We start from the raw sequence: 20484 nt of genomic DNA, 5'->3' as shown, positions 1-20484 counted from the left end.
GTCTGACTGAGAGCACTGCTCTCAGTGTCTGCTGGACTTTTGGTAATAATATTATGAATGTTGGACTGACAGAGAGAGAGCGGATCTCGTGTGCCCGGTGCAGTGTGAGGAGGTGTGTATGTGTACTGGCAGACCTTAAGTGTCAGACAGTGAAAGGCTATCGTGATGAGCAGGCTCAGAATAGTGGGTTGTGCTCTCCTTAATAGCAGTCTGCACAAGGAATCCTCACTCACATGGAAACATAGAGGATTAAAGGATATGGACACTGAATTTCATGTTTAGCCCTATTCCTGGCTTCCCTGGCATGTATCTGACTAGTACAGGTTCAAATAATTCTGTTTTGTGCAGTACTGAGTTCTGTGTCAATAACCCTGGCTCATTGTTAGCTATGGTCACACTCGAAAAACTCGAAGAAGTATGATATACGTGGATTTAAAGTTCAGGATTTACATGGTTTATGCTTACGAGGCAATTGCCTAGGGCGCCGAGGCACTAGGGGCGCACAAATCTCCGCTAGCCCCACCCCCCCACCCTCCCCGCTCAACACTGTTTTGCCTAGGGCGGCCAATCGCCTTCCGCCGGGCCTGCTTACCAAGCTCTGAAGTCGTCCTGTAAACCCCATAGGTCCTTTCGCCGAATCAACAGTAACTTGTAAACAGTACTAATTTCACCGAACATACAACAGAAATCCCTTCACGCTGTAAACTTCTGCGAAATTCGGATTTGTGTGAATCCCCCCCCCACACACACACACAATCATTATGAATATCATTATGAATCCATTGTTCACAAGCCTGATGATGAGAAAGAAGCTGTATAGCAAGTGATCTTTTTTCTTCCTTTCCATACAGTAGCTCATATCATCCAATTTATATGCAAATACATTCAGGACACATGCATGTTTGCCTAATTCACTGGAATGCACTGGCTTTGGAAAAGCTGTGTAATTGTATATTGCTCAAGACTGTAAATTGGATCAGGAAAATAACTGGCTCACGGACACTGGTTTCCAGCAAGAATGCTATGATACTTACTTATTTACTCACTTAGTCCTCTTCATTCCTTGAGGAACATAAGGCTTCCACCTGGTCCTATCCTGTGCAGCATGTTGTGCCTCGCCCCAGGTTAGGTTAGCGTGTTCAGTTCTGAGGTGTACTGTATTTACAGTATGCCCCCATCCACCCAACGATCCATCGTTCCCAACAAACAAACAAAAGAAATGGTGATCGATTTTAGAAGAAGTCCCCCTCCCTGCAACCGGTTACCCTACAAGGTATACCGATTGAGACGGTGGAGGAATATAAGTACCTGGGCTCTATCATTGACTCCAAACTCACCTGGACTGCCAACACAGTGGCAAGATACACAAAAGCACAACAGAGACATTATTTTTTAAGGAAGCTACGCAGCTTCAAGGCAGACGTTACAACACTGAGACTGTTCTACCTGACGTTCATTCAGAGCGTGGTGACCTTCGCCATCCAGTGCTGGGGTGGAAGTCTGTCCATCCAGAACAGAAACATGCTGGACAAGGTTACTAAGGCAGGGAGGAAAACCAATGGCTCAGATATTCAGTGTATCTCTCAGCTCTCTGATCAATATACCATCAACCTTGCCAGACGAATACTGGACGATCCTTCTCATCCACTCTTCTCAGAGTTCCCCCTACTCCCCTCTGGACGCAGGTTTAGAACGGCCAAAACAAGGACAAAACGAGCCAGCACTTCTTTTGTGCCAAGAAGCATTAAATTGTTGAACAGCTGTTGATGCCTGTTGCAGTGATGACCAGATGACCAGAACGACCTCCTAGATCCCCACCAATCCGGGTTCAAGGCTGGCCATTCGACAGAGACCGCCCTCCTTGCAGTAACAGAGTCACTCCATGCCGCTAGAGCGAACTCTCTCTCCTCTGTCCTGATACTCCTAGACCTGTCAGCAGCATTTGATACGGTAGACCACCAGATCCTCCTCTCCACCCTCGAGGAGAAAGGCATCGATGGCTCTGCATCCTACCTGACGGGCCGCTCCTACCAGGTGACATGGAGAGGGTCGACGTCGGAACCGCGTAGTCTGACTACGGGGGTTCCACAAGGGTCTGTCCTGGGTCCTCTCCTGTTTTCCCTCTACACTACATCTCTGGGCTCTGTCATTCGCTCGCATGGCTTCTCCTATCACTGCTATGCCGATGACACCCAACTGGTTCTGTCATTTCCCCCTTCTGATACAGAAGTGGAGACATGCATAGCTGGGTGCTTGGCTGACATTTCGGTTTGGATGACGACACATCACCTCAAGCTCAATCTGGACAAGACTGAGCTGCTGTTCCTCCCGGGGAAGGGCTGTCCGCACCGGGACCTGGCCATCACCATTGAAGACACAGTGGTGACCCCGACTCGGACTGCGAGGAATCTGGGTGTGACCCTGGATGACCAACTGTCATTTTCCTCACATGTCACATCCGTCACACGTTCCTGCAGATTCATGCTCTACAACATCAGGAGGATTCGCCCTTTCCTCACTAATGAAACGGCGCAGGTACTCATCCAGGCCCTGGTCATCTCCCGCCTGGACTACTGCAACTCCCTCCTCGCGGGGGCACCGGCGTCAGCCATTAAACCTCTGGAACTTGTCCAGAAAGCTGCTGCTCGCCTGGTGTTCAACCACCCCAAATTCTCCCACACAACTTCCCTCCTCCGTTCCCTACACTGGCTCCCTGTAGCGGCTCGCATCCAGTTTAAAACTCTGGCGCTAACCTACAGGGCAATGAAAGGAACAGCCCCCTCCTACCTCCAGGCCATGGTCAAACCCTACATCCCCTCCCGAACACTACGCTCTGCTACCTCAGGGCGACTGGTTGCCCCGTCACTCCGAGGCTCCTGCGGTCGATCGACACGGTCACGGCTCTTCTCTGTCCTGGCCCCGCAGTGGTGGAATGAGCTGCCCACTGATGTCAGGACAGCAGAGTCGCTGCCCATCTTTCGTCGCAGGCTCAAAACTCATCTCTTCAAGAAGTACTACAACAATCCTCCCACCTAAGCACTTATTATATTATATTGCACTGTACTTTAGATTGTGATTCTTGCACTTTGCCTTCAGCACTAGATTATGCTCTTAGTCACTTGTTTGTTTTAGAAAGAAGATGCACTTGTGAGTTCTGGCAAGTAGTAGTACATTGGCTCTTCCTACGTTAAATGCAATTATTGTTAGTCGCTTTGGATAAAAGCGTCTGCTAAATGACTGTAATGTAATGTAATGTAATGATGATGTTGATGCGATGATGTTGGTGAGGATGGTGATGACGATGATGGTGGTTGGTGACATTGTGGTGTTGGTGATGGGCGTACATTTTATTGTTTTCTCTATGCTTGATGTGTGCTAAACAAATTCCCCTCTGGGGCAATAAAGGTTTCAATTCAATTCAACCATCCACCCTGCTGAGAGGGCTGTCCTAGTTGTGTATAATACAACCTGCTAGAAACGCCACTGACACATGAGGCTGTGAGGCTACTAAACTTAAACATGTTTGAAGGAGGTACAACGATTGTCTTATTTGGTTGTTTCCACCGCATGATCACCCTACACACAAACCTACATCTCCTCAGGCTGTTTTACACAGTGCCTTGAATTTAAATATCTCTCTATCTCTCTCTCTTTCTCTCTCTCTTTCTCTCTCTCTCTCTCTCTCTCTCTCTCTCTCTCTCTCTCTCTCAATGTCTCTCTGTCTCCATCTCTGTCTCTCTCTCCCTACCTCCTCTCTCTCTCTCTCTCTCTCTCTCTCTCTCTATGTCTCTCTGTCTCAATCTCTGTCTCTCTCTTCCCCCCTCCTCTCTCTCTATCTCTCTCTCTCTCTCTCTCTCTCTCTCTCTCTCTCTCTCCAGGGAATGTGTTTGTGGTGAGCCTGGCATTTGCTGACCTGGTGGTGGCATTCTACCCATATCCCCTGGTCCTCTATGCTCTCTTCCACAACAAATGGTCCTTGGGGGAGACACAGTGCATGGTGAGACCTGTCTGTCTGTCCGTCTTTCTGTCTGTTTTATCTGTATATTACAGTATATGCATTCCATATTTGAAGTCTACATAATAGACAAGACTTTATTTCTTCTCTCTCTCTCTTTCTCTCTCTTTTGCTCTTCCCCACTCCACCACCCCTCTCTTTCTCTCTCACTATTGACCCCCCCTCCCCCCCCCACACACACACACGCACACACACACACAATCCACACCCCTCCCCAATAAACACACACACACACATGGACAAACAGGTGAGCGGTTTCCTTATGGGCCTGAGTGTGATCGGCTCCATCTTCAACATCACGGGGATCGCCGTGAACCGCTACTGCTACATCTGCCACTCCTTCTCCTACGGCCGCCTGTACAGCTACCGCAACACGCTGCTCTTTGTCACCCTTATCTGGCTGTTTACTCTCCTGGCCATCGTCCCCAACTTCTTCGTCGGCTCCCTGCGCTACGACCCCAGGGTCTACTCCTGCACCTTCGCCCAGAACGTCAGCAGCTCCTACACCGTGGCTGTGGTGGTGATTCACTTCCTGGTACCCATCGCCGTGGTGACCTTCTGTTACCTACGCATCTGGGTCCTCGTCATCCAGGTGGGCATGTTCAAAGGTTTCCTTCTCGTGGTCTGTGCTGTTATTTGCTAATTGCACATGGCTGCCTCACATGGAGACCTTCCAAATGCTAGTAAGAAAGATCTGGTGCCAGCGGAAGACTCCCTACCTCTATTTCCTGTCTCTAATCTTCATCTATCTCACCCAGGTGCGGAGGAAGGTGAAAAGTGATGAGGGTACACGCCTCAGACCCAGCGACATGCGAAACTTCATCACCATGTTCGTGGTGTTCGTCCTATTTGCTATCTGCTGGGCTCCACTAAACCTGATTGGCCTAGCCGTAGCCATAGACCCACCTCGTGTGGCTCCACACATCCCTGAGTGGCTGTTCGTGGTCAGCTACTTCATGGCCTACTTCAACAGCTGCCTGAACGCCATTATCTACGGCCTGCTCAACAGGAACTTCAGGAAGGAATACAAGCGCATCGTCACGTCTGTCTGGGTGACACGCCTGTTCACGACGGAGACGTCGCGAGCCGCCACGGACCCCGTGAGGAGCAAACCTTCGCCAGTGCCGCCGTTCAACAACAACGATTCGGTCCGAGAACGCTTGAATAAAGACCATCAACCTCTTAGCTGCAACAAAGACTCAACTCTGAGGTTGTGAGTCTGGTAAGGGTGGCTGGCAACCACTGCAGAGAATCAGGGTATTTTTGGGACTCATTTGTTTTGCATAATATTGTACACTGTTGTCAATGAACTCTCAGTACATAAGAACATAGTGTATGCATCTAACCAGAAGTGCTAAGGTATAGTATTATTTACACCTTGCATTCCACTGCTAGTGTGTAAACGATTGAGAAAAACTGTAAATTAGGCCATTAATTATTTAGCATAATGGAATAATCAAATATATGATAATAGTCCATAAATCTATCTAGGCTATCTAGAACAGTCATGCGAGGTGGCTTGCAGTCACTAGCCACCTAGCATGGCCGCTCTATTTAACCAGGCTGAAGTTGTGCTACAGTACGTTTCAGGTGATAAGTCATGTTTGCGGTTGTTGAATGATAGGCCAATGTTTGCTTGCAGAGTTTGCATGTCACCTTGTTGGGGTTGTTCTTTACACATTCAAAATGATGCAACACTTAGGATTATTTCCTGCCGACAGTCTAATAATTGTGCGACTCCCAAATGGATTTTGAGGTGTGTGTTTTTTCTGCGACTAAACAACTATGAAAACTTGGTCGGGTAAGACTCTTCTCGTCAAATGTTTAGTCGACTATTGGGGGGCAGCCCTATATGCACATTATGTACAGTTGGTTATATGTACAGTAACTTATAGTATTTGAAGGTGTTGGTGGTTCAGTCTGTGCAAAATATGAATAGTGTGAATATGAATATTGTGAATAATATAAAAAAAATAACATGTTGGTTTAAGTAATGAGTTCAATGATGCTATTGGAGTGGTGGTGTGGAGATCAGCAGGATGACAGCCTCAGGGAAGAAGCTCTTTCTGAGCCTGTTGGTGGGGGACCGGAGGCTCGTTTAATGGCTGACAGGTGGAAGGAGAGTGGTAGGTGGAAGGTGAGTTCACCGCTATCCAAGCAGCGTCTCTCCCAGTGGATTTGTGAGGGCATCTCCAAGTCTTACGAGACTGTGGGTCGCCCTCTGCATGGGGCTGTTCGGGCACACTCTATGACGGCCGTGGCCACATCAGTTGCCCTGTTCAATGGTGTGTCTGTGGCGGACATTTGTGTGGCAGCAACTTAGTCGTCTCCTTTTGTCCGCTATTATCTTTTGTCCATGTCGTCTGTCTCTGTGGTGTCATCTGTGCTGGGCACAGCTTCCAGCAGGAGACTGCATTAGACATGATGATTCAGGAGGGGACCACCTTTCCTTGCCCTCAGCTGAGAAGCTGAGTGCGGCGGGTAGGGGCCAGTGCTTGGGTTGGGCCAACTTTTGGCATGGTCTCACCTTGGAGCCCTGGCTTGTGTCCTGGCTGGCCAGTTTTTGTTAACAGGTCAAGCAAGAGTGTATGGTGCAGTCGTGAAGCTCTGCTTATGCCAATAGGAGCTTGTCATGTGGGGCTTCGCTCCACGAAATAGAATGATGGTTACGTATTTCAACCCTAGTTCTATGAGTGGAGCGAAGCCACACAGGTCGCAGACTTTGCTGAACCCACAGTCTGCTCGCTGAAAGTTTTGGTTAGGAGCAGATGTGCAGCTGAAGCCCGCTCATACAGTGGTGCACCAGACCTAGTTGGACATCGGTTCGTGTATGTTTTTCTTCAGTCAATGTAGCTGGCTAGGGTTTCTCAAGCCAATAGGAGCCTGCCCTTTGGGGATATGCTCCACTCATAGAACTAGGGTTACAATCATTCATAAGTATGCCGTCAATGGTAAAGCAGTAGAAGTCCTTTCGTATCCTGGGAAACTTGAGCTTTCTTAAGGCTCCATAGGAAGCAAAGGTGCTGTTACACTTTTTTGACCAGGAGAATGGAGTTTAGGGAGCAGATGAGATCATCAGAGATGTGAATTCCAAGGAACTTGAAGCTTGACACAGGCTCCACTACAGCTCCATGAATGTAGATAGGGGTGTGTGCATGGCTATAGCCCTCCTGAAGTCCATGATGATCTCCTTGGTCTTCTGGGTGTAAAGCGCCAAGCAGTTGTCGGCACACCACGTGGCCGTGAACCTCATCCCTGTAGGCTGTCTCGTCATCACCTCTGATCAGAACTACCACCATGGTGTCATCTGGGAACTTGATTATGGTGTTGAAGCCATAAACATGAATGTAGTCATGGGTGAATAGGGAGTACAGAAGAGTGCCCAGCACGCAGCCTTGTGATATGTCGCTGTTCAAGATGATAGTGGAGAAGGAGAGGTTGTATAACTTAACAGACTGGGGTCTGTTAGTCAGAAAGTCCAGAGTCCAGTTGTAGAGGAATGTGCTGATACCAAGCTGGGTAAACATGGAGACTGCTTGGAGATGCAGCAGTGTCAAATGCTGAATTGAGGTTAATGAACAGTATTCTGACATACAACTGGTGTCTGTCCAGGTAGGTCAGTGCAGAGTGGAGTGGATATGGCATCCTCTGTTGACCTGTTGTGCCAGTAGGCAAGCTGGTGTGTGTCCAATGAAGCAGGCAGACATCATTAAGTGTGAAGCACTTGTCAATGATGGGGGTGAGTGCAACAAGATGGCACTGACATAATGCTGTCTTGGAATATATATATGGAATATATATATGTATAAATAAATATATCATACTGTACTGTATATGTACTGTATATACACTGTATGTCATTTATCGATTCTATTTCTACTATTCAAAAATACTGCCTTACACTGAATCACAGTGTTCATTAGCTAATTGAACTTAGTACCAACTGAAAGTGCCGAATCTCAGAACCAAACCATCAAAGAAACACTGTTTGATAAAATGTGTTGTTTTCTTAAAATGACGTGATATCTATGGTCAGTATGTCTTAAAACTGTGAACAGTATCGGTGCAGCAATCTTTTAGTGAAGCTTTTGAAAAGCACACACTCAGTCTGATGAAGAATGTGATGTTTTTATCCTGTCTCTTTTAAAATGTATTACAAATGTATTGTAACTCAGTTGTTTTATACAGGGGCTATGATTTCTGGCTGGATGGGTTGGGTGGTGTTGATGGGGAGCTGTGAGGCTGTGGTGGGTCACACCGTCCTGTCTACACTCTGTTTAATGTCAGGGATAGTGCCAGTGTTTTTTCTGTTTATTGATGAAAAATATGATGGAGACAATGGAAGAGAGGAGAAAAATATCTTAAGGGATGAGACATAGGTCAATCCCAGAAGCTTGAGCCAACAGTACTGGGTGGACTGGAGTGGAATCTGTTTGACATTTACTAGCCAATTTGGCAGGAGGATTTGTGGTCTTGTACAGTGACAACATATCTGTTACTTGAAAAGTATTGTGTGTTTACATGTTTTCTTCACTGCCTCAACACCAGATGGAATAAATAAAGACAAGTATGATTTGTTACTCTATTTCAGTGGTTCTTGGGGGTGTGTTAGAGTACTGGAGTGACTGTGGCTTAGTGGTAGAGCGGTTCATCCAATGATTGTAGGGTCAGCGGTTCAAATCCCAGCTCCTCCTGTCCACATGTCAAAGTGTCCTTGAGCAAGACACAGAACCCCAAATTGCTCCCAATGAGCAGGCTAGCACCTTGCATGGCAGCTGCCACCATTAGTGTGTGAATGTGTGTGTGAATGAGAGGCCATTGTAAAGTGCTTTGGATAAAAGCACTATACTGTATACAGTAAGTGCAGTCCATTTATCATTTTATCAAACTGCAGGGTGGTACTTGATCATTTTAAATATTATATTCTAATAGGTTTAATAAAAACATTTAAATGTAAAATGTAAAAATACGTTTGATAAACCACATTTTATATTCAATAGTCTCCACAACATCCGCTAAAGCACTCAAGGCTTCATGTGTATCTTTTCTTGTATAGCGGCCAAAAAGCCATTCACCACATCTGAAGACCTATTAGGACTACTTCCAACCACTGTTGTATTGGCCGAGACTATGCTGGACAAAAACGCAGCATATACAGTATAAATTAAAAACTGCCTTTGTCAAAAGACCCTACAAGGTTGCTGTAATCAGACACTGGTGCTATATTGTACCTCTTTATAGGCTTTTTTCTATCAGAAAGGTTTTGCGCTGATCAAGGGGTACTTGGCTGAAAAAAATATTTCAAAGGGGGGACATTATTGAAAAACTGCTTTATTTCAATAAACACTCCCCTCATAAATATGGACTACACTTACAGTCTTACATACTGTTGTACTATTATTTCACTTTCAAGTGAAACTGACCTTGTCTGTTCTTGTGCAGAAGAGCTCTCTGAGCCTCCATTATATTAAACAGATATCCAGGTTGCAGGGAGATCATTAGGCAATATCTCTTCCCGTCTATCTCTTTCTCTTCTCACCCTCTCTCTGTCCATCTCAGTCTCAGTGGGGGTTACGTACTTTACCTCTAGCTCCTTTGATTAACGGTTAGCTCCCTACAGTTTTCTTCATTCTAATTATCTCAGGAAACTGACTGATCCAAATGACATATAACGTCATATGTCGTGAACACAAATCACCCACAAATTGCCCAATCGACATACATTCACACACTTCTTCTTCTTGGTTGTCCATCAAATCCAATGATGACATCCACTTCTGTCTTGTGAGTTCTTTGATGGCTGAATAGTCCTATCCTTTGAGCCACAAGTCTTATTGCAGGTGAGACATGTATATGTGGTGGTAGTGGCAGTGGCAACCATGGGTGTGTTCCTCCTGAGTCTCCTCTCCTGTCTCCTGACCGTCCTGTCCTCCTCCAGCATGCGGCTCCCAGGCACAGCTGTCGCCAGTTGTTACGGCCGACATCAACATCCTCCAGGTCTGGTCTGATTTTGAACTTCTTTAACATGGTCTTCAGCTGGTCTTTGTAGTGCCTTTTGGCTGAATGTTGGCAAGGTGTAGCTGGCCATATAGCACTCAAATTGAGGTAGTCAATTTGGAGGTATCCTTTCCACATGCCCCAGCCAACGTAGCTGGTACTGGGTGATCATAGCCTCAATACTCCTACAGTTGGTCTGTGTGAGTATTTCAGAATGAGGCACACGATTACGGCAGATCATTCCCAGGATGCGCTGAAGGCAGTGTAAGTACTCTGTGATGTTGCTGATCAGCCTCAGTAAGATCACCTTAACCAAGACCTTTACCAACAACAGCAAGGAGGGATATAGCCACAGACGGCCTTGTCACCCTTGTTCTTGTAAATGGTGACAATGTTGGCGTCTCTCTATTGTTTTGGGATGTTTTCATCAGCCCAGGCCTGTGGGATGTTTTCATCAGCCCAGGCCTTTGTAATGTACTGGTGTAGAGTTCTTGTACCCTCCAGGAAGGTTGGGGGCTGGCTGAGGTTGGGAATGGGAGGGAGTTTAGACAGTTCGTCCACAATGGTGGTGTCTGCATCAGAGTCCAGGGTATCAAATGTTCAACCCACCACAACAGGATGCTATTCTGGTCCTTCAGGACTGTTAGACCATCTGTTGTTTTCAGGGGAGTAATACAGCAATTTATTGGGCCATAGATGGTTTTGACAGCATTGTAAAAGTTGTGCATGTCATTTTTATCGCCAAAACCTTTTTTGCCCACCACTTGTTCTGTACAGTATGGTCTGAATAGTCTTTTGCATTCCCCATCAAGCTCTCTGCCATTGCTGTCTAATGGTGCTGGATGAGGGGTTATTTAGGGTTGACCAGTGTCATTTGTGCATGTTTTTCAGCAAGTTATGGATGGTATCTGTGTTATCGTCAAACCAGTCATGGCGGTTCTTGCTCTTATAGCCAATGGTATGGGCTGCTGCCTTATAGAGTCGCCCCCCCCCGCGCTCAATAACTTGCCGACAGTTTATTATTCACAATCGGAAAGCCTAATTACAAAACGAAACTGAAAGTGTTCCATCTCACCGTGTCGGCTCGTGGCCTGCCCCTGGGGGTGACAGGGTGGTGGGGGAGCACCGTAGCGGGGGGTTCGCCCAGGGTGGCATATAAGATAGAAACGCCACTGAGTGCTTAACAGGCGGGTGTAATATAGCCGCCTCCTGTTGGGCCCTCGCAGTTGCAAGGGGACACACACTTTCATGTGGACCTTGGTCATAATCATACAGTGGTCTGTCCAGCATTCTGCACCTATCAGGGCATGGGCAATGAGAAGTATACAACCAATCAGATGTCACTACATCTCACTATGACAGTCAATCAGGTGCCAGTATTTGGAGCGAGGATCTCTCTCTAGGTTGTCCTTGGACGGGCCCTCAATTGGCGCTTCCAGTCATCCCAACCCTCCATACATTTGGCTAGCTCGCTGATATGTTCTGCTGTATCCATGATGTCTTTTTTTTTGTCTTATGCTGAAAGATGGTGTTGGCTATGATCAGGTTGTGCTCAGAACAGAGAGTAAGGAATGTCACTCCATTTGCATTGGCCTGACCAATGCCATATTTGCCAAGCACTCCGCTCCACATCCTGTGGACCCTTCACACACACACATGCACGCACACACACACACACACACACACACACACACACACACACACACACACACACACACACACACACACATACACACACACACGTCAGAATTTAGGATAGCATTGCATTTTTGTTCTCACTCTAGGCATGGGGATTGGGAAGCCAGGGAAGTCAGTCAGACTGAGACCCAATGATGTCGTTTCTTGTTAAATTGTCAGGAAAAACAGAAAATAAATGAAAATGAAAAGAAAATGATTATCTAACTCTGGGGAATTTAGTCTAAACAGCTACTTTTGCTTATAAAGTGCTGCTGATATCTACAGTACACACATACTGTACACACACACACACACACACACACACACACACACATATTCACTACCACACATTGTAAATGCACATGTAGATATGCTCTACACAAACAGACACACTCTCATTCCCTGCCACAGTCCTCCAACCCATCAAACGTTGATCTGAGCCACCCCGCGGAAATGATTATGTCAGCTTCCTCCGCTTGGAATAAAAATCCATTCCCCAAGGCTCTGGTGGAATTGTAACACTCTCCTTTACTCACTCTTAGTAATGAGCTGGCACATACAGTACACAGTCATTCAAGAACACTTGCACACACGCACGCACACACGCACTGAGTAGACACAAGCGCAAGCTTTTGTCTGGCTTCTAGTCAAATCAAATCAAACTTTATTGAGCTTTACAGAGCATTTCATACACTGAGGCCACATGCTGTGTGAATGCAGTCTACACACGTTCATTATTTCTTATCTAACCCCAGTTAGGCTGCCTGGGCCACCCTGGTGATGCACAGCAGTGGGGAAAAGGCCTTCCTGCTGTCATCTCCCTCCTTTTTTCCTAGAAAAGGTAAATTATGTATTTAATGGTTTGATGAGCATGAATGGTGACTTATTTCCGCTTGTTGCCAGGTTATTACAAGTGTTCTGCAGCATGCTGTCCCAGATTCAGAGACCAAGGTCAAAATCACTTGTATTACTGTACATACAGTAAATGGAAATCATGTGTGTCATGTGTTTCAAAAAAAGACCAGACATCAGTATATGTAAAATACTATATATCACCTGGAGAGGTGAATATGGTTGTGTTTACTGTCAAAAAAACAACAAAGAAAAATACATAAAATATATACATAACTGGAGAGAATGTGAATAAGGTTGTGTTTACTGTCAAAACAACAAAACACAGTTCAGTTATCATGTTGTCTTTGAGTTAGAAATGTGATTATTTCCATTCAATGAATTAGGCCAGCAGGGCAGAGGAGGTAAAGGTTCTTCACTGCTGTGGATGGCACACTTTTTTGTTTTTATTAAACCTTTATTTAACCAGGGAGTAGCTCAATGAGATTTCGAATCTCTTTTCTGAGACCTGGCCAAGAGGGCAGCATAAACAACATACATTTAGGTTATACAGTATACAGGTAAACACAAATACACAAAAATATCAAACAAAAAAACACACTTATTCTGAACTGTTTACTACACACAAGCACACAGACACACATGCACGCACGCACACACGCACGCGCGCACACACACACACACACACAAGCTCAAACACTTGGAAAGGAACACAATGGCACACCACTGTGTTATTGATATCAATCAAATCAAATAAAAAATTATTTATGAAGCACGTTTAAAATTACAGCAGTCGACCAAAATGCTGTGCAAAGGTGGGTCCTACATGTAGGTAAAAACATATCTCAACAAAACAATGACATTTCAGCAAACAATTGAACATAAACCAGGCTTGAGCAGACTGGTTAAAATGCCAGGGAGAAAAGGTAGGATTTTAGGGAGGATTTAAAAACTCAAAAGTCTGGGAGGATCTAATGTGAAGGTGCAGGCTATTCCATAGCCTGGGGTCAGTCGCCACAGGAGCGATGCAGGAGTTCGGAGAGGTACAGAGGTGCCAGGTCGTTCAGGGATCAAACCACCAGCAAGAGTTTAAAATCGATGTGAAAGCGGACCGGGAGCCAGTGGAATGAGGCCAGGACTGGTGTGAAGTTGTCACACTATTTCTTGCCTGCGAGGAGGCGAGTGGCAGCATTCTGTACAAGCTGTAGGCGGCTGAGGAAACTGATCCATGCCAACATACAGGGCGTTACAGTAGTCGAGTCTAGTAGTGATGAAGGCATGGATCACCCTCTCTAGGTCAGTAGCAGAGAGGTAGGGCTTGGTCTTAGCTAGAAGACGCAATTGAAAAAAGCTTGTCTTTACTACAGCACTGATCTGTTTATCAAATATAAAATCACTGTCAAAAACCCCCCCAAAATTATTCACAACAGGAACAAATGTTGGAGTTCAAGGGGCCCAGGACATCGACAGAGCAGGCTGAGGGAGCGTGTTGTCCAGAAAGGATGATCTCGGTCTTGGATATGTGAGCGGTTGAGATTAAACAGAATAACAATGTTCCATTTCTTCCTTATGTTCTGACAGCCCAGCAGTAGATTACAGTGTGGATCTCTGGGTACACCATCCCAGGTAATGACAGCAGGTTACAGTGTGGGTCTCTGGCTACACCCCCAAGGTAATAACAGCATGTTACAGACCCACCACCTGTTCTTTCACACTGTTCTTTGCCGTGGCCTGCTTGGGAGCCAACGCTAGGTCTAAGGAGACAAACAATTTGAACAAGCTGGTGAGGAAGGCCAGCTCTGTCGTGGGGCAACAACTCGACAGCCTGGAGGCTGTGGTGGAGAGGAGGATGAAGGACCAACTTTAGTCCATCCTGGACAACCCCTCTCATTCCCTCCATGATGAGCTGTGGCAGATTCAAAATCTAAGATCTGTTTATTAGTCATGTATATGGTTCACACATACTAAGAATTTGACTAGGGTTAAGACATACGCTGTGACAGGACAGTGCAAAGACATAACAATTTGTTAGTGTAAGCAATAATCCTGTGGCAACGTTTGCTCCTGTAGTTTCCATAATTTAGCACTTAACACAGAGTTTTGGTTACAGCCAAAGTGTAGTGCCATGGACACTATTCTAGATAATTAGAGAGCCGCCAGCCCAGCCAAACCACTGCTGGGATTTCTCATTATTCATGCTGTTAAATTTCCCCCCTAATAACATGTATTTCCCTTCTCATCTTATTGCTTGAGCTGAGAAGTCCTTTTAATTATGTGGGAATCGGGTTAGCTTAAATGTTTTTCTTTTCGTTTCTTGTAACTTTGTTGAAGAAAATTGACATTTCTTCTAGTTTCTCGCTGCATGTTTCATTCAATATCAAAGACAGAGCAGAGAAAGGACGGTGATGAAAGATGCTAGAGAGAGAGTGATCCAGTGTTATAGGACAGAGCACAAGGATAACCATGTTATATTCTTTCATAAAACAGTGCAGTGTGGTTATGGTATAAGATCTATCATACAGTACACTGATGTGTTTTTGAAAAGTATTTGAAAAGTGTCCCCCAGACCTCATATGTTCAGTCAGATGCCTCGACCAATCAATACTGTATATAAGGGGTAATTGAAATATTTTTTCAAAATCCCTGTGGATGCCCCTGGGTGTGTGCGATTCTGTGTGTGTGTGTGTGTGTGTGTGTGTGCGCGCGCATGCATGCGTGTGTGTGTTTTCATGGCTTATCTCAATGTTGAAGTCATCTCTATGATCCATTCAAATCCCACAGAGGCCAGAGACTATCCCGGCCTCGCTGCAGCTCCTCAACCCAATCTCACATTAAAGCATGATTCCTGAGGCACCATGAAAGCAGGAGTAAGACTCATAATTATGTGCGGTTGGCCTCTTGGGTATCTCAACAACCCCCTTTTTCTTCAGGGCTGATGGTCTAATTCAAAGTCTCACTGTGGAGAAGCACATTCGCTCCGCCCGAAATCAATGTGTAAAGAGGCAACAAAACGCTCTCGGCAGGAATCGAAGGCTATCATTTGGTGGGGTTGTGTGGCTCCTCCCTCATCATCACAACAATCAATGACAGGGAAAGACCACCACTAAGTCAGTGGCATAGACTCAGCTCCAGAACGCTGAGGCGGGGACAAAGGAGTAAGAGGAGGGGAGGTAGTTGACCTCTGTGAATGCCTGCTTGTCTCAGATTCCAGGTGATTGCAGGGGGGCTGTGTTGTGGAGGAGAAGGTGGTTACACAGAACAGCAATCATGTGTGGCTCTCAGCCAGTTATTATGCTGTGGGGATAATGGCTTCTCATAGCATTCTCTCTCTCTCTCTGTCTCTCTCTCTCTCTCTCTCTCTCTCTCTCTCTCTCTCTCTCTGCTTGTTTATGAATGGGGTTGAAGAGATGCAGTTTGAAATGGAGCAATTATCTAAATATGAGACACACATGGAAGAGAAAATAAGAAAAGAGAATAGGCATTGAAATTGCAAGGACCAAAGTAATGGGTTTCCATCGGATGTGGTGTACAATATGTACTGTACAAACGGCCATACTGTACATGTCAGCTGTCATCTCTTCATGGCTGATGAATGCATCCGTGCATGTTCTCTCCACTTCACAATCACTGAAGCTGTCTGTCCCTGACTGGATTAAGAGCCGAAGAAGCATTTCATCAGCAGCCCTAAAGCCTACGATGTACTTGCTTTTAACAACGCGTACGTGTCCACCGTGCACTTCCTGCCTTCCTTTGGAACATTGGCTACGGTTGACTGTGCAGGTACGCAAAAATTAACATGCAGCAAAATATGCGCATCCTTACATGGACACATTGCTAAACAGCAAGTATACAGGTATTGCGGGCCTTATTCGTGTGTGTGTGTGTGTGTGTGTGTGTGTGTGTGTGTGTGTGTTTCATGTTGACCATCACACTACACGTGTGCGGAGTCCAGTGCACTCATTGCATGCCGTATGACAAATAAATAATTATTCTTCTTCATGTAACAGCCTTAGAACTGCTTGTTACAATAATAATACAAATAAACAGTCTTTGTCTGGCTGTATAAAAATGTGCAGAGGAGGCGTGATCTTGGGTCTGTCTGCAATCAGCATTTATTCTGTAACACACAGATATAGGGTGATCATAAATGTGGTCACACTCTCAGACAGGGCGCACTGGCATCCACAACGTCAGCCCCTTCTCAGACTTTTGGCACATGAGAGAAATAAATATGTAAGCTACTAAATTAAACAGGCTACCTAACTAGTAGCAAGGTACTTGTGATCGTATAGTGTATAATTTACAAAGTACAAATTTCAGAGAATAAAAATAAAGTTATAAAAGCGCATAATATAAAATAGTACATGACAGATCCCTTTTTTTTAAGTGAACAATAATTAAGGAAAACATACCTGTAACACACAGATATAGGGTGATCATAAATGTGGTCACACTCTCAGACAGGGCGCACTGGCATCCACAACGTCAGCCTACAATACAATGGAGCAGTTAGCTAGCTAACTAGCAGCTAGCTAGGTGTTAACGGCTAACGTTAGCTAACGTTTGACATTTCACACATCTGTTATAACGCTAATTTACATATTTAACGCGATGTGAATAGCAGATATTATAAACAACATTCTTATTCATTTTGTTCAAATAGGTGAATGAATGAATTGCAAAATCCACAATTTAAACCCTTTTTTGTTCATGGAGAACCCAGAACCCTAGCTTACCCCTTAAGAATTCTCAGACTTTTGGCACATGAGAAAGTCTCAAGGTGTGTAACGCCAATTATGGCCCCATCAACAACAAGTGCAACATCAATCACCACCCATCCAAGACAACAGTAAACAGTAATGGAACCAAAATTCATCCAACATAGATTCTGTGAAGTTCACTAAGATCTATATTTACACTGTTACATTCACTCCCTCATAACCAACGCAGTCCTGTACCTTCTGTCCTCCCCTCCTCTTTCCCTCTCTCTCTCTTTCAGGGTTTCATGGCTCAGAAGTTTATTCTTTGAAATGGATTTTACTCAGATGTTCTTTAAAACCTTTTGATCTTTATTTGAAAATAACCTTGCTTTCTATTTGTCCTTTATTCTTCTTTCTCTTATTTTTTCTTTCTTTATTATCCTTTCTCCAATGCAAAGATGTCCCAGTGAAAAGTTAAGTAAACATAGGGTGCGTTAAGTAGCTGAGCGCTCAGTCAGCGATCAGCGATCAGAATTCACTTAACAGGTTGTTCAAAAGTGAGCAGTTTTGAACTATGATCTGTTTGAGCCAAACACCACGTCATAATCATCATCACCTGAGCAAAAAAAGAAAAGAAAATAGCATTTCCTGCAGAAAATGCATGTGAATGCTGAGCAGCTGAACGGAATAGCAAAAGCATTGCTGAAAATGCATGAATGTGAAAAATCTGAAATGTCAAATGCATCACACCTGAATGGCTGGAAATCCTGGAAGCTGAAAAGCCTGGAAGCTGAAATGTGAAACTAGCAGAATTGGAAGCTGAACTGCATTGCCTAACGAAGCTAAATACTTAAATACATTGCTACAAAAGTTGGAAGATAAACTGTAATACTGTCAAAGCAGAAACATGGAATAAATGATGGAATGTATTGCTAAAAAGCTTGTAAGCTGGAAAACCTGGAAGCTTAGCTGAAATGTGAAACTGGCAGAATTGGAAGCTGAAGTGCATTACATAAAGAAGCTAAGAACTTAAATGCATTGCTACAAAAGCTGGAAGATAAGTTGTAATTATATCAATGCTGGAAAATAATGGAATGTATAGGTAAATAGATTAGAAGCTGAAAACCCTGGAAGGATAGCTGAAATGTGAAACTGGCAGAATAGGAAGCTGAACTGCTTAACCCAAAGAAGCTACAGTAAGAATGTAAATACACTGCTAAAAAAATGTAGAAGATAAACTGTAACACTGTCAAAGCTGAAATATGGAATAAATGATGGAATGTATAGCAAAAAAAAGGAAGCTTAGCTGAAATATGAAACTGGCAGAATTGAAACTGCATTACCTAAAGAAGCTACAGTAAGAACTTAAATACTTTTCAACCTGAGTAGTTTAAGCCTTGAACTGAGCCTTTAGCTTGAAAGATGAGCAATAGTGTAATACTTTTAAAGCTGAAAGATGGAATAAATGGTGGAATGTATAGCTTAAAAGCTTGGAAGCCTGTCGGGGACAGTACAGTGACTTCTGGGCAATCTCCTTGCACCCACTGGTGAAAACTGTTTGTCTCTAGCTCACGCAGAGGCTGAGTTGTGGGGTCTGTGGCGTGGATAGTGGCGTGGTGGCAAGACTCCACCTCCTTGGGTCACAACCCATCAGGGACAGTACAGAGACCTCTTGGCAATCTCCATGCACTCACCCGTGAAGACCATGTGTCTCTACTCTCTAGCCCACTCAAGGGCTGACTTGTGGTGTCCGTGGCATGTGCAGTGGCATGGTGACGAGACTCCGCCCCCTCGGGTCAGAGCCGGTCGTGGACAGTGTAGGCCGTGCCGGGCTACCCACCTGCCTTCACCAGTGAAGACCGTGTGTCTCTAGCCACCTCAGAGGTTGTGTTGTGAGGTCCGTGGCGTGGATAGTGGCGTGATGGCGAGACTCCACCCCCTCCAGGCAGAGCAGGTCGGGGGCAGTGCACGGACATCCGGGCAATCTCCATGCACCCACCAGTGAAGACCATGTGTCTGAAGCTTACTCAGGGGCTGAGATGTGGCGACAGTGGTGTGGATAGTGGTGTGTTGGTGAGACTCTGCCTCCTTGGGTCAGAGCACTCAAGGGCTGAGTTGTGGTGTCCGTGGCGTGGTCAATGGCGTGGTGGCGAGACTCCGCCCCCTTAGGTCATAGCCGGTCAAGGACAGTATAGGCCGCGCTGGGCTACCCACCTGCCTTCACCAGTGAAGGCCGTTTGTCTCTAGCCACCTCAGAGGCTGTGTTGTGAGGTCGGTGGCGTGGTAGTGGCGTGGTGGCGAGACTCCGCCCCCTCGGGTCAGAGCCGGTCGATGGCAGTGCACTGACATCCGGGCAATCTCCATGCACCCACCAGTGAAGACCATGTGTCTGTGGCTCACTCAGTGGCTGAGTTGTGGGGTCTGTGGCGTGGATAGTGACGTGGAGGTGAAACTCCGCCTCCTTGGGTCACAACCCTTCGGGGACAGTACAGTGACCTCTTGGCAATCTCCATGCATCAACCCGTCAAGACCATGTGTCTCTAGCCCACTCAAGGGCTGAGTTGTGGTGTCCGTGGCGTGGTCAGTGGCATGGTGGCAAGACTCCGCCACCTTGGGTCAGAGCCGGTCATGGACAGTATAGGCCACGCTGGGCTACCCATCTGCCTTCACCAATGAAGACTGTGTGTCTCTAGCCACCTCAGAGGCTGTGTTGTGAGGTCCGTGGCATGGTAGTGGCGTGATGGCGAGATTCCGCCCCCTCGGGTCAGAGCAGGTCGGGGGCAGTGACGTCCGGGCAATCTCCCTGCACCCACCATTGAAGACCATGTGTCTGTAGCTCACTCAGTGTCTTAGTTGTGTTGTCTGTGGTGTGGATAGTGGAGATGTGGCGAGACTCCGCCCCCTCCAGTCAGAGAAGGTCAGGGGCAGTGCACTGACATCCGGGCAATCTCCTTGCACCCACTGGTATGGAAGTTGAGGTGAGAAGCAGTAGCAGTGAGAAGCAGTAGGTGTTTGTTACTGTACTGTTGTTACTGTTTGTACTGCTAGTACTACACTCAAAAATAGATTAGACCACAGATCATAACTCATAGTTTTGAGTTCAATAGCTGAAAGACTAGAAAAGGTATTAATATGAGTTTACAGCCTGAAAAAGAGTGTCATTTTGAATATTTCTTTGAATATAAGGAAGGTACTGTAGGAAGGAAGCTAGGCTACAGCTTAGCTATTGACATCGGAGGAATC

General features: G+C 45.7%; 1 protein-coding gene across 1 annotated transcript in view; it reads left to right on the top strand.

The window, feature by feature from the left end:
• LOC311318785 (melatonin receptor type 1B-B-like) overlaps positions 1-5232 on the top strand; it is a gene marked incomplete at both ends in the record, with an annotated part of 22970 nt that extends 17738 nt beyond the window's left edge. Inside the window, 3 exons of the mRNA XM_084450215.1 lie at positions 3879-3997; positions 4263-4607; positions 4774-5232. Coding sequence (XP_084306341.1) covers positions 3879-3997; positions 4263-4607; positions 4774-5232 — 923 coding nt within the window. The remainder of the gene's footprint in view (positions 1-3878; positions 3998-4262; positions 4608-4773) is intronic.
• Positions 5233-20484: the final 15252 nt, after the last annotated feature.

The sequence above is a fragment of the Borostomias antarcticus genome (genome assembly GCF_949987555.1).
Source record: "Borostomias antarcticus genome assembly, chromosome: 15".
Lineage (NCBI taxonomy): Eukaryota > Metazoa > Chordata > Actinopteri > Stomiiformes > Stomiidae > Borostomias > Borostomias antarcticus.
This window is presented reverse-complemented; position numbering and strand designations above follow the sequence as displayed.